The 15,236-nt window shown below is 40.8% G+C and overlaps 1 protein-coding gene across 1 annotated transcript; it reads left to right on the plus strand.

Annotated features, from left to right (window-relative positions):
* The first annotated feature begins 1,003 nt into the window (after positions 1-1,003).
* Positions 1,004-15,011, plus strand: meox1 (mesenchyme homeobox 1). Its single transcript, XM_088906362.1, has 3 exons — positions 1,004-1,613; positions 10,495-10,667; positions 13,063-15,011. Exons 1-3 carry the CDS (start codon positions 1,145-1,147, stop codon positions 13,183-13,185), a joined length of 765 nt encoding a protein of 254 aa, XP_088762488.1. The 5' UTR covers positions 1,004-1,144; the 3' UTR covers positions 13,186-15,011.
* The last annotated feature ends 225 nt before the right edge of the window (positions 15,012-15,236 follow it).

The following is a 15,236-nucleotide window of genomic DNA, read 5'->3' on the forward strand; positions in this document are numbered from 1 at the left end:
CTTCTCTGCAGCACGATCACTGAGATAAATCAGGGTGGTCTACACAAAGCCTGGATTCATTACTGATGAAGACTTGGCTCCACAGCTAACAAGTCCACCTAAGATGACTTACCAGTGATATAAAAGCATTATTCTCGTGATAAGTGAACCAATTTTTGCCTGTCTGTATTTTTCTCTCTTGATTTTCACCTGGCTTGACATTCAACAGGTTTAATCACCTGTGCCTAATAAATGGTCTCACAAATGAATTGCAGAAAGAAGGAAAACGTTTGAGTGAAAAGAATAGAACAAAACAAAATGTCAAAGACCTGTGCAAAACAAGGCTTAATAGATACAGTAAATAGATATACAGGCAATACAGAAAGCTGTACTGAGCACTGAAGTGAATAAAGTTGACTGCATGCTTACAAATCACAATAGGTCCGAAAGGAACACAGCAATCGCCTGTGCGGACCTTTGAACTGGTTTGAGGAAATGGGGTGGAGGCACATTTTTGTTTTAAGTGTGTGTCGGTAGTGCTTTGCAGACACTGTGAGAGGGAAGTAAAACTGCACTTTCAAAAAAAAGTAGTAAAGAATTAAGAGCCCCTTTCCCATGTGGGTGTTCGTTTTATATTTTACAGACAATGTTCCTTTAAAAGTCTGTGCCTGGAAATCCCATTAGATGTGCATATAAAATTTCCCCGATGATTAATACTTGATGAGGCAGGGCTGGTTGGAGGGTACCAACATGTGGCCTGCAGGACTCCTCCTCCACTAGCTCGCGTTACAGTCCATAAACTTGCCACTCTTTCCCACCTAAGCATTTAAAAGAGAGGGGGGATCACTTGTCGGGAATGCCTTAGAACTGTGAAAACAACACAGGAGTTAAGAGAGGATGCAGAGCAGCTCAGCCAGGCAAATCACTTGCTAGGGTTCACTCCAGTGGAGTACGTGACAAGGAAAGGAAAAATTCCTTAAGATCTCCCTCAAGACAGATGCTGCAAGGAGATCCAGATTTCCAGTCGAAAGCATTTCAAGGTAGATGCAGCTGAGCGACGATGCTTTTTTAAAATTGAGCAAAGCAGAGAGGATTCCGTTTCCCAGTTTCGATTCAGAGCCATTTGTTTTAAGAAACAAAAAGGACACTGTGACTTCGATTTCTCATGGATCAGCCGGCGAGCAGCTGTATGAGGAGCTCCCACCCCGGCAGCCCAATCTGGGGGTGCATGCGGAACCCACATTCGGGGGTGCCACCTCCAGGTCTCCAGCCTTATCAGCAAGCCCCGTTCTCCTTTCATCAGAAGCCTGAATTCCTGGCCTACACGGATTTCTCCACCTCCTGCCTGGTGTCTGCACCCCATGCCTACCCCCGGGACGAGAGACTCTATGTCGAGCAACACTCGGGGTTCCAGCGCCCTGAGTGGCAGTTCTCACCCACTGAAGCCCGCAGCCGGCAGGAGCCCTGCTTGGCATCAGTTGCCATGAGCAGCAGCAGCGCCGAGATGGAGACTGGAGGTGCTGACAGGCTGCCAGTGTCAGTACCAGGGTGCCTGGATGGTGAATACAGCGGGCATGGGATGGCACCCACAGAGACAGAAAAAAAGTCCTCCAAGAGAAAAAGAGAGCTATCAGGTGAGTGGGGACCAGCCAGCTATGGCTGACCGAGCGCTGTAGCGTACATTGTATAAATTCAGATACACCAGCTGACAGTAAGTGATCCTATTCCCTATCATTTAGTGGTAAAACGCAAGACAAATGAAGCAAAGATGCTAATTTTCATCATCTGCAGGTCTCGGTGTGCTGCTTCTTGTGCATGATATGGGCATTATTTCAAATTCTCTTGTTTATCATCATCAGCTGGGTTGGATTGTCATAAAACAATTACCCACCAGGAAATGTCAGTTACCACTCAGGACAGGAATGTATTCTCCTGGAGCGGCTTAATAGCCTGTCAGCAGATCATATTTGGGTTTTAAACGTCTGCAGGGCCTGACAGAGGTGATAGAGAGACTTGTGAGCCAGCACGTGTTCCTCATACAGAAGGTATTTCAGTTGTGAATCTCTGGAGATATTTACAGGGGTTTCTTAATTACATAAAGCAACTTCCTTGCTTCTATCATCAGGAATGAAAAATATCAAGTGAGCAGCTGGTAAAAACTCTAAAATTAACTAGAAATGACACAGAAATACACAACAACTATACAAAATACACAACAAGCATCTTGTGTGAACATGCAGAATGCACTGGGTCAGCTTCAAGCCTTTAAGAAAGAAAACCTGTATGACAGTGTTTACGGTATTAATCCCAAAATTGTTCATTCTTTGAGTAAAACAGTCCACAAGCCTAATTCAGACTAGAAGAGAACACGTATCTCATCGCAGTGGAGGCATCATTGTTAATGTGGAAGAAGTCAAGGAAAAGCTGGCCTTGGTTTGAAAGCTTGAAGACAAATGCACAGCGAATTTAACATTTAGTCATATCCACTCATTGTTTGCATCGCTGTTAGAAGACTCTAGATATATTAAAGCTTTTAATATGGAAACAGTATGGTAAAATAAATATACATGGGTCCCCACCTTTTTCTCAGTAACTCTTTGAAAAAATAAAAAATATTATCTATACAAGTGATAGGAATTCTGCTGCATCTTACATGCTTTTTTATTTTTTACTTGAAAATAGAGTCGGCAGAGCCCAAATTCCATGATTAAGCATTTGCTGCATCTGTTTTTAAAGCCATTGACACCCATCTGACTGGGCTCACAAAAACAGAGATGACACATAACAAATTGCTATTCTAACAGTGCAGCAGTCAAAACAGTCCTTTCCTCCAATTGTATGGAGTTCCTTTTTATAAACACATCAAGAAGTGTAGTGACCGCTACACCCCAGAATCGCACTCCTCTGTCCTGTGAAATCAGTTGGCATGAAGCATAAAATGTGACAGAGTTGTGCTTATGAATGAAAGAATCATACGTGCCCCAGTTTCTGACTGGGACACAAGTGATCATGCTGTCACTCCCAAGACAAGGAAAAATTACTGCAGTATCTACAAAGCACGCCACAGGAAACTGAAAGAAAAATTGGGATGAATCCAGTCTTGATGATATCAGATTCAAAAACATTGACCATGAATCTATGCAATGTTCTATACAATGTCTATGCCATGTAATGCATATGTCTCTGTGTCTCTGCTTCTTTATCCTTTACGTACAAGAACATATTTTTAATAATGGAATAAAATGTCAAGAGTGAAGTAGAAATAATAATTCAATAATGGCTGACGTTTCCATTCCTTGCTTAATCGCAAGACACCCCAGAAACTGTTTTACAGTTATGGGTTCAATTCTTCAAACCACCAAATACAGCTGGTTTACTTTAAAATGATTCACGTTGATTTGATGTAAAATAATTCTATCCAGGGCAATTCTGAACTCACACAGGAATGAGACACCATACTGGAATTATTTCAGGTATTCCAAATAACTCATTAATTTAAAGGCTGCAGTTTGTGGAGAATTGTTTCCATGCTAATCTGAAAGAGACTATGGTTCTAGTATACAAGTATGTATACTGCTATGACAACTTATGGAGCACAGTAATTCTGCAGGTTTGACTTTGTCTTTAAATAATCGGTTTAATGCCTGACCTGAGATAGATGCTGTTTATGACTAAATCATCAATAATTTATTGCTGCATCAGTACAAAACCCACAAGACACTTTGTAGCTATGAGGGGAAAAAATCAGATTTCCCCCCCCAAAAAAGTAAAATCTCTGTTTTAGGCACTTTAGGCTTTTGTTGACAATTTAAACTGGATGTATGGTTTAAGTAATATCCGAAACAGAAGCCAGGATCTGAAATTTAAAACTCAGTATTTTAACTCTTGAAATTCTGGGATGTTGTATGCTAAATGTGCACAGTGGATCGGTGTTCAGCTTTGTTGCCTCGCAGTGCTGGGGCCCTGGGATCAATTCTGGCTGTCTGTGTGGAGTTTGCATGTTCCCCCCATGTTCGCATGGGTTTCCTCTGGGTGCTCCGGTTTCCTCCCACAGTCCAAACACATGCTAGTAGGTTAATTAACCTCTGAGAAAACAGGTGCTAGGTGAGCTGTGAGTAAGTGCGTGTCTATGTGTGACCCGCAGTAGACTGGCATCCCGTCCTGGGTTTATTGCACCTTATGCCTGTTACTTGTCAAGACAGGCTTCAACTCCCCCACAGGCCTGAACTGGATGAATCAATTAGAAAATGCATGATTGGATATGTGATAAAGTGTAGAAGATCTTCACTGTAATTTCTTCTCTGCTCTATAAAAGACCTCGCCCTTTAGATGTGACCAGACGAACAGTATCATATACTGTACAAATGTCTTAAGGACAGAAGTAAGAGTAAGGTGTAAGGGCTGTGGACCACTGTCCAGGGTTGAAATCCTTGCCAAGTCAATGGGCCTCCAGCTGAGTAAATGGATGTCCGTGATTGTAAAACGAAAATTTGTTCTGAGTCCACTTACCTGTGCCTTTTTATGCAAATATCTGTGCTCTGGTGACCTAACCACTTTGACACAGCTTTGTGGGAAAGCTTAGTATAGTACAGCAGAAAAGGGTTGTGGTTCTGGTGTTCTGCAAATTAATCACCTAAGGCTAAATAACTCCTTTCTGCTTCATATTGTCTAGCAGATATATATATATAAAATAGAAATACTAATAATGTACAGCTATTATGTTAAAGAAAGATTGAATAACCCATAGCTTTGAGAATTACTAAATTACTCACTGTGTATTAAAAATCAATAAAAAGCACATTGCAATTTGAGATTTTATATTTTATGGATATGAACATGAAAACTTTAATTTTACTGCACACACAATGCTTTAGACAATTGTAACTACTAAAACTATTTTTTAAAAATACAATTTAAACTATTTTAATTTAGTAATCCCATCACCTCTAGACTATTGAAAAAAGCTCAAACTTAGACTTGATTAAAATATTTTGCCTAGTTCTTTAAAATGAGTTAGAAATAATTTACCTAGCATGCTAATATACTAATACTGTGTCATATTGTGTAATATAATTGTGTCTTGTGTGACTCGAGAAAAAAAGCGTTGCTAACAAACTGTGAATCATATTCTCATCATCTTCAATATCCGGGCGCAATGCGGGCTACATCCCTGGCCGAGACACAGATCCACCCATAGACGAGAGCTACAGTAGGTGGTACCTTTCTGCACAGTGGGAGTTAACAGTAGCAACCAGCGAACCCCACCCAGAGAGAACATACAGACTCCACACAGAAGGAGTCCCAGGCTGGTATAGAGTGCAGGACTCGCAATCTGTGAGGCAGCACCGTTAACCCCTGCATCACCGTGGTGCTCAAATTCGAGGGCGTCTCATTTACTTTAATCCGCTCTTATTTGATACCGGGTTACATTATTTGTTTCACAACATCCCTTCTTATTTGCTTTTATATTTAGTTGACAGGCTTACAATTTTACCTTTTATGTACCTTATACTAACTGTGTCACGGTTTACAGAGGTAAAGATATATTTTTTTCATCGGCATACATATTAAAGAAACTGGAAACATGTCAATGGTTCAATTCAATGCAGCACCGTTTTCTTAAATCGTGAATGAAATTATAATTTAGTAATAAAAACACATCATTATTAATTGTATATTTACTCCAATTTTAGTAGTATTAGTGCATTATCTATACGAAAACAGGCACCGAGCAGAATGTAAGAACCAGAGATATAGTAACAAATATTTAACAGCTAATTCAATTTAATTTATTAAACTAAATTATTAAACAGGCTACCTTCACGGAACAGGACAAAGCTATATTTCGTGAATATTGTTTCTTTCTATTATTACTATTATTACTTGTTGACATTGCCCTGTCTTTTAACTGAAACATGATCTTCCTCGTTTAATTCGCTCATTTTTCTGTCGTGCGATGAGTTCAATTTTCCGAAGGGAAGTTCTCGTCCTTAAAGTTCATTATAAAAAAAAGGCTTTTTAAACCGAACTGATTTTCGTCTTCACGGAACACAATTCACAGCAACTGCTTGTTCTTAAAAGACACCGTATTTCTAAAAGGTGTGCCTCGTAAAACTCTAAACCAGACGTTTGTTAAGTGCTGGTGATGGGTGAAGCTCTGGAGTTTGACAGGATAATCGACTCCACCTGTGACTGCATATGATGTGACGAATGCGCCTGTCTCTTAACAGCCTTCAAAAAAACAGGTTGTAAAAGCTTGTTCACGGGGCTTGAAATATAGCATATATATATAAATATATCTCGCCGACTAGATAATTATTAACAGAATGGAGACTAACAGAAATTTAATGCACAACTTCGCATTTATACGAATGATGTATAGAGCCGCACAGTTCTCTTTCTGCAGGATATCAAGTTAACAAGTCGTGTATAAACGCCATACAGTAGAACTGTATTTGGAAATGTATGTATGGGTTTTTTATGGTTAAGACACATATGGATTATTCAAGACAGTTTAATGTATGAATCAAACCCATGTACAAGTACTAAAATGACAACCCGATACATTTGTTTGCAGTTAGGTTAAACCTGCAGATCCTGAACAAATTAAGAACAATTGTTCTTAATTAATATGAGTGTTTAAAGACAGATGGCGAACAGTTCCATTTGAGCAAGCTCTGTTTGTACTTTCTGATTGCTAGCGTAAAAGTCTGTAGAACATTAATGAAAGTTATTCGTGTTTAATATCCCGATGTTTTTTTTTTATTTATTATGGGTATTTGGTTACGTTTGTTTTCCACATCTTCAAACATCGATAGAACAAGTTTCAATACTGTGGACCTCGAAGACCAACGTAGGCCGTTATTAGTCTAGAATGATAAAGGTTTCTGCCTAGCAGTCACAAAGTAGTGCGGAATTTCTGCATTTAGATTTAAGGATCTGCTTCAAGAACGTGTTGATGGGCCAAAGTTGATGGGCCAAAAGTAAACGCGATTTACTTATAAGAAAGAGAAAACGAATCCAGAGGCAGAATGGATTGAGTATTTTTTTCAGAAGGTGGTTTGATTTAAATAGTCTCTCATGAAATCAAGAAAACAGCGTGTTTTGCGCTTGCAATCGCACATTATTGTTGTTTATTTTAACATCATTACTGCTCAAAAGTCTTACCGTTAAACCATATCGGTTCTCCTGAACTGCAAAGTAATTTCAACAGCTGTTTTTAGTATTCTTGCAGTAGCGATAGTGAGATCTATCTGAACAGAAGGACGGCAGAGATCCTAAGTGTAAAGTGTTATCTCATTTTTTTTAACAGATTTGTTAAGGTATGGTTTTACGACTAGTACCTAAAAACTGTTGAATTCTGGCACTCCTGAAACCAGCAGACATGCTTGCATACCTGTCTTGAAGGAAAGCTATACAAAGTAAGAATAAATTAAAGCTGTAAAATCTATTGCATCTCTGCACATTTAGGAAAACCGTGGGCGGTATTTGATTTTTTTTCAAAGTCAGTGAAAACATATCCGGCCACAGTGAGTAAAAATCTGCTCGTTACAAGACGGACAGGCTAAGAACACCTTGCCGTTCGAGATGGGCTAAGAAAACCAACACGCATTTGATTTAAAAAGGCAGGTCTTCTCTCCCTGCAGGTTTTTGTTTTGTTTTTAAAGCAATTAGGTCTGTACAACGTGGCCCAGTGAAGTTTTAATGGAAATGAATGACTTTACCACCCTTTTCCAGCTTCTGCCAAATGGTGTTTGTCTAAACCCCCCGCCGGGCTCAGTAGCTGCCCGGAGTTAACAGGGTTTTGGTTGAATATTTATTGGGGCTGTTTGTTAGACGACTCGGAAACTTAAAATCCAAAATTGCGAGGTGTCTACCAAAAGTGCTCCTATATATATACATTTACAGTCCAGACAGGCAGAATATAAAAGAAACTGACAGATTTCGTGCGGTTTTCAGACAGGGAAAAGAAGAATGAGACACGCTCTACAGAGGAAAAAAGCCGCAAGTTGTTTTATGAAGTCTGATGTCACACGCGTGGTTTCTCCACAGTAACACACTGTATAGCTGGCCGCTGCACTTTTGACAGTCTGTTGCAACCAGTGGCTTCGTCTGCTCTTGGATGACAATGTGGCAGGACTGGCTGGGCTGAGGATGCTTTCTCAGTGACATATGACCGGAATCTCAGAAGGATTTCATCAGCTCATTTTCCAGCACTATTCTGCAAAATAATGGCAAATGATTTTTGTAGAATAAAAAAGTGCTGACTTGGAAAATGAGATGAAATGGAACTGTGCTACTTCCTGAACATCAACAGGTAGTTTGAAATAAGCACCTGGTCCGTAGTAACAATGGCCCGAGCATTTCATGTTAACAATATTTTTCAGCGATTTTGTTTTTTGTTAGTTTGGTTTCTTTTAAATGATTAAACAAAGCAAGATCCATCCATTAAATAGAGTTTATAACAAAAGTTAGGGAGGGATGACAACAACCAGGTTCAATCAGACTCTGCTGTTAGTAATTAACAATCACTCCTGGCAACCCATTCCTCTTCCAAATGCCATAAATACCTACGTGATCCCTACCACTCTCTTGCATGTCTCTTGCATCCCACCTCCACCCCATCTCCAAGCTGCCCCTTGGTCACCCTGCATGGCGGTCCTGGTCTCCTTGTCCTCTGGCCGGGAGGTCAGCCCTCAGCCGAGTGGGTTAAGCCACAGTTTTGCTCCATGATGCTTTCATCTTGGCTGTTGCCATCCCTAGTGAATTCGCAAAGGTAGCTTGTTGGGAATTGGAGGAAGCAGAGTCTGATCAGGAAATACAGTGTGCCCATCAGAGCATGCACACACACAGCGACAGACTAGGGACACAAATCTGCCATCCCAGCATTCTTTGGAAAGTGTGTAGAACCCAGTGCACCTGGCAAAGGGCCTTGTGATCATGGGAGGAGCATACAAACTCCATGCAAAAGGAGTACAAAATCAAACCAAGGACCTAAGGCAGTCACAGCACTGACTGCCAAACCACAAAGCAAGATATCGATCATAAAAATGGAAATTGCTAATTGACAGCCAACATGTGACCCATTTATGTTTTATTGGCATTTATGCCTTTGATATTTGAGTTATTCCCTCTTGTTGCTTTGCCTCCAGGGCTTGTTCTTAGATATAAGCCCTCTTTCCACCACAGAGAGCTTGCAGTCACTGCAGGGTGAGATACATCCTCTGTGCGATCACCATCCAAGGCGCTCTTTAATCAGCTAAACCACCTGAGAAGGATGGATTGTCTTTTTGTCATGACCGCAAGAATTCTTTGCAGGAAAATGTTACATCTATCAATGAAGAAAATACATTTGTGAGCAGAATACAGGAAATGAATACAAGCTTTAGTGCTGGAGACACCTGATAAATATAAATCCAGTTATTTTACAGCTACATATACGGTGGCATTTCATGCAGATTTAATGATATATAACTGAGGTTATGCTGGTCTGCTGCTCATTCTAAGGCATGAAATATGGTTAAGAGTGTCCAGTTAAGTCTTTCATCTTGGAAAGTCCTTCACATGTGCCAGAGATTTGAATGGTGTTCCGCTGCATTCTTTCTTAATACAAGCCCTCTGGTCAGTACCCATCCTCAGAAAACTCTTCTCACGGTACGCATTAGCAGAACATACAACAGCAATGTGCCTGTGTAGCCCTTCATCACTGTCTGCTGCCGGCGTATTGCCTGTTAATCCTTAACTTCAGAAAGCGTGAATGGGATCAGCCCAGTCAGATTCATGGAATTTCTCTTCATGCATTACTACACATATATCAAATATATTTAGGCTTTCCTTTAGTCTGCACATTATTAAACTGAAATTTAGTGACATCTCATTTAAAACTATAATTTTGTGTTAAAAAATCTCTCATTTGTAATACTTTAATCTGGTGAATTAGTTCTGCTCATACAGCTCTTGGCTACAGCTTTATTTCACTGATACTTTTTGTGCTCTCAGTAGTCAGAATTGCTCAGTACTTATTAAGAATGTTAAGTTCTCTTTGATGAAAACATCCCCTAAATAATGTAATGATGATGGTGCTTTGCCAAGTCATATCCTTGAATCTAATGCACAGCTTCACACTTCAACTAGGCATCACAAGAAAACACTCTACAATGGAGTGATGTGTTAAAGTCCCAGTGAGCCACAATTCAGTACATTTATATTTATTCAGTATTAATTAAATTCACATGATCAATTTCTTAAAATACCGGAAAAAACATGACTTTGTTAACATTACATAAGCTTTTAATGTATTGAATCAAAGAACTTAAGGTCAGTTCGGATGAAAAAGTGAACAAGCGATGCTCTTTTTGGACTAGGAATGCTAACTGCTGACATAGAATGTTGGACAAGAGCAGAGAATGATGGGACAGAGACCCTTTCCATTCTCGTCCTCTCTTCCCTCTCGTGAGGCTGGCGATTCTTTGCAAAGACATCCACCTCACCTTCGGAGATGTCTCTGTCTTTCAGAAAACCAAGACTCCAACTACAAAGGAGATTCCAACAGTAAGGCCAGGAAGGAAAGGACAGCGTTCACTAAGGAGCAGCTTCGGGAACTGGAGGCTGAATTCTCTCACCACAACTATCTGACCAGGCTGCGTCGATATGAGATCGCTGTCAACCTGGACCTCACTGAGAGACAGGTAATAACAGTGCTGGCTCGGTCAAAATCTGTTAGCTAGTATGAGCTAGGCACAGATTTGTTATTTTTTTAAATCCACTTTCATTGTTTCAGTGGAGCAGAGCCCTTGTGGTTAAATATTTGCTAGTTAGCTCTACCTTTGAATGAAAGCATCTTCAGAAAAGTAGGATTTCGGAATGGTGGTCTCACAAATTTAAGAAAAAAGGGAACTTGTATTTTTCAGGTTCACTGTTTGATTTCTTCATTAAACCATCTTAAATCTGCTAAATGTTACTAAGGAACAATAACCGATGACTGACAATGACTGACTGATACAGCACTAACACATCAGTTAGTGCAATAGTGTACTTTTCACTGCTGGTGAACAATCTTTTCTTCTAAGAAATGAGCCTCTGTCCGGGGAAAACAACTTTCAGCTTTAATCGATCGATTCACATTTTATTTTATACAGCAACAAAAGCCGAGCAGGAGATTTGTTTTCCAGAACCTCCCAAGCCTTCAACCTCGGCGGAGTCTTTGTGTTACATCATTTACATCAGGAAGAGCAAAACGCTTTCATAGTTCCCCCTCCATTTTCTTCAGCTGTGCTGTGGTTTTTTAATGGCCGCACGTGGCAGGGGCTGAGCCCAGATGAACTTCCCAGGCTTGTGTTATAAACGTGAGCCAGATTCCAGTGATGTCCTGGGCTTTGGCAGGTCCCCCCAGTGAGAACGCACACAGAAGTTTCTTCTTTTTTCCATTGCAACCTACATCTCTTGGCAGCATGTGATCCTCACAGTCACACGGGTGACAGACAGGACCAGACGAGGCGATGAGCTTAAAATAGTGTGGGAACAGATTGTCTGTGTTCCTGTGTTGCTGTTGGGAATCCAGAGAGGGATGCGCAGAGGTCTCAGATAGCCTCCCCAGAGCCCAGCCCACACAGGAAGAAGCCAGGCTGGGCTCTCAGGAAATGATGTCATAGTGACTCACAACCTGGGCACATAACCAACATTCTTGTCTCCAATTGCCAGTTTAATTTTTTAATTGCTCAGTTACATTAGTTAGTTGGGTATCTGACCCAATGTAAGCCCAGTAGCCATGGACTATCTGATCGTGTCAATTGCAGCAGGTGTTCAGAAGGACATTTACAGAAGCAGATATTAAGCGTTACTCCAGGTAGTTTGTGTATTAGCCAGTAAAAGGTTATTAAACAGTGGCAATGGGAGCTACATCAGTGTGTGATGAAAGTGAGCGTTGTTTTTTTGAGAGGGTCATCGAAAAGGGACCTTTGAAATTTGGGGAGATTGGGGATAATTAGGTAATTGCCCAGGGGGTGAGGAGTGCTTTGTCACATCCTTAAATAATATGTTCTGGGGCAAGGAGGATAGTTTCAGGAAATCTTTATTTGTTCTTGTAAACAGGAACACAATCTTCGTACTTCTATACATCTGTTTTGACATTCTCCCCTGTTGCCTCTTTAATTTGAGAGCTGGAATTACTCCACAGTCTGGAAACCAGGGTTGTTGCAATGCAGTGAATTTAATACTTCAAACATATGTTTTGATTTGCATGTGACCACAAAATATAAGGACGATATCCAATTTGCTATATCATGCATTTTAATTTTGACTTGGTATTATACTGTGTGCCTTCTATGGGTAACATTCTGTTTGAATGCGGTCTTAGGCAGTCAGTGTAACACCTCCACATGTTTAATGTGTGATGCAATGACAGCATTTGTAATTCTGTACAATCAAACCAAAAGATCATACATGAGTATCCACCCCTCACCTTAGCCACAATCCTAACACTATGAAATGTCCTTAAATATTGTGTCATTAAAAGATACTGAAGTATCTTGTCTATTTTCAGGACAAGAATTACATGAATATGAATGTTGTTACAAATATATACAATATGTAGTCTCTATAATGGTGCTGTGCAGGTACTGAATAAGAAAACATTCAAATAAATAGAATACTTACTCCCAGTAGCTGAAAAACTCAATATGTGATACATCCATACCTGAAGGCTTTCTTACCCTTGGAGGCACAGGCAACAACTATATTCATGAAATATGTTCATTGTACTTGGCAAAAGGACTGGAAGGGATAAATATACTGAAAATATTCTAAATTCTAAAATGTCCACTATATTAAAGCCAGAAAGAAAGTAACCAGGCAATAAATAGTCCTGAATGTGAGGGGCTTGCATTGCACATGCTGGCTTAACCAAAACTTCATAAAAATTCTTGGCACCCCTGTGCAGATATCTGTCTCCTTGTGACAGCACTGCAGCGGGAGAGGTGAGGGGGGGGCATTGCTGTGAAGCACTCTGGACCCTTCAGCTGCTGTTCAGCATCTAGATCCTTTCTGTTTACTGCAGCTGTAACCTGCCCTCTGTGTCCTGCGCAGGTGAAGGTGTGGTTCCAGAACAGACGCATGAAGTGGAAAAGGGTGAAAGGTGGGCAGCCAGCCTCCCCGAACGACTTGGAGACAGACGAGGTGGACTCCGCAGCTTCCCCCAGCTCCGAGTGAGCGGACTGCCTGATCTTCGCCCTGCGGACTGCAGCAGAGATAAGCCCCCTGGGGCTCTTAGAGGATGGAGTTGAGAGCTGGTGAACCAAAAGACTTCGACTGCCAAGGGAGCAGGCAGCTGCCTCTTGTGAATTGATACATACTTCCTGTTGCGAATATTTCTAGTTCACACGAAAGAGACAATGACAGGCCTGTGTGTCAGATGTGTTTGCATGTTAAGCTTGGTTTGTGCAAATCCTAAATCTGGAATATGGAATGAGGGGAGAGGCGCCCTATGAGTTCAGGGCTGTACCAGGAGGTGTTTGTCCTAAAATGGACATGGAGGATCTGGGCAGCAGATAGTGTGGACATGGATAAGTAGTCACCATGAAGGGGTGAGGGTGCTTCTCTGTGGTGATGGCCCTTGTCTTGACATTGACTGACAGTCATCATTTGGGTCTTCACTAAAGATAGACCACAGAGACTGCAGCATGTATTATGGCCAAAGAAAACAGCAAAAAATCAGGTTTTAGTCAAATGTTCTGCCCCCTCCAAAAAAGGTGATGGTCTAATGAATATAGGAAAGGTGAATTTCTTTTATACCTTTTTGCCCCTTCCCAGTCCAGCATTCGATCATAGTCATTTATGGGCTCAGGGTATGTGCAACACCAATCCCTAGATATCTGCTAACTTCACTGGTCCAGAAGACCAGGTCTACAGCTCCTGGAGAACTTGAATTGTCTAGGTTTCAAGGAGTTGGCATTACCCCCTCCCCCATAATCAGTGCCAATGAGCCATATTACACTTCCCTTTTTAGAACGAAGCTGTCTTGGGTCACAGATTACTTTTGTCTTTTTTGTGGCACCACAGTCCAGAAAAAAGAGTGTCAAATCATTCAGGGAGAACTTATTTCTTTTCAAAGAGGACGGGGTTGTGTCCTTTATCTCACCATCTCACCTCTGTCAGTGCTTTGCAAGCACGCGCATACTCAGCAAAGGAAATATGGGCAGCTTGTTTACTTGGGTGCCTTACCTGAGCAGACATTAAACCTGCTAGTGCCGGTAGGAAATTGTGGCCTGTCCAGCAGTGAGACAGATATTTCGAACATCAGAAAGTCCACAGATGATAACAGGTCGTCTGGTCCCATTTCTTCGTAGTGCCGTAGCCAGTACTGGCTGTACGGGGAACAAACCCTTAAGAATGAAATCCCCTTGAAGGATCCCGAAGGATAGGGATCATTTATTAGCACATAGCCTGCGTATCTCTGGGGGCCGTGAGGAAGCAGGAGGCCCTGGGAAAACTACGCAGACTCAAGACAGACTGAAGCTCAAGACCCAATCCAAACCCAGGACCTTTGAACTGTGTGGCAGTAGTGATGACCTTCACCCCATCAGGTCTGCACAAATATCTCCAAAAACGTGTGATGCAGTACACATTCCAAACATAGCTCCCTAGCTAAGCATTTCAGAGGATGTTTTTTATACTGTTTTCTATAAGGCTGTTTCTAGAATATAATTGTTTATAATATTTTCCTATGTTTTATTTTGGTGTATTTCACAAATAACAAATACAGGTGTAGCATATTCATAAAAGTTAATAAAAGTCTCCATAAATCTAAGAAAGCTATTTTTTATGTTAGGTCTACAGACATTCTTCCAGCAAGTCTGGTGAAATATTGGGTGCTGTGAGAAGAAACCACAATGTTGTAGCCGGTATTGTAATTAATTGTCCTTTGTAATATTATTTATGTAGCTTGTCATTGGACTGCATGGGCAGCAGTATCCAAAAATACTGCATAAATTAACGTCTTTTCAATCAGCAGCCATAAATTAAAAATCCTTCCATCATATGAGCTTGGCTCCTATTCCATTTTAATGTAAAATACTGTGTGTATTGCATGTGTTTTATATTTGTCTGTGTTGTTGCTTCTGGTTAGAATGCTATCACGATTGTGCCAGAAAAATAGCAGTTACTCCCAAAACTGTCTTCCAAGGCAATGAAAGTTTACCCCCAGTAAATTAATCATAGTTCTTTCACACTCTTACCACAATTTAACTTTACTTTTGTAATGA

Source organism: Atractosteus spatula, chromosome 26 (assembly GCF_055471065.1).
Source record: "Atractosteus spatula isolate fAtrSpa1 chromosome 26, fAtrSpa1.hap1, whole genome shotgun sequence".
NCBI classification, from domain to species: Eukaryota; Metazoa; Chordata; class Actinopteri; order Semionotiformes; family Lepisosteidae; genus Atractosteus; species Atractosteus spatula.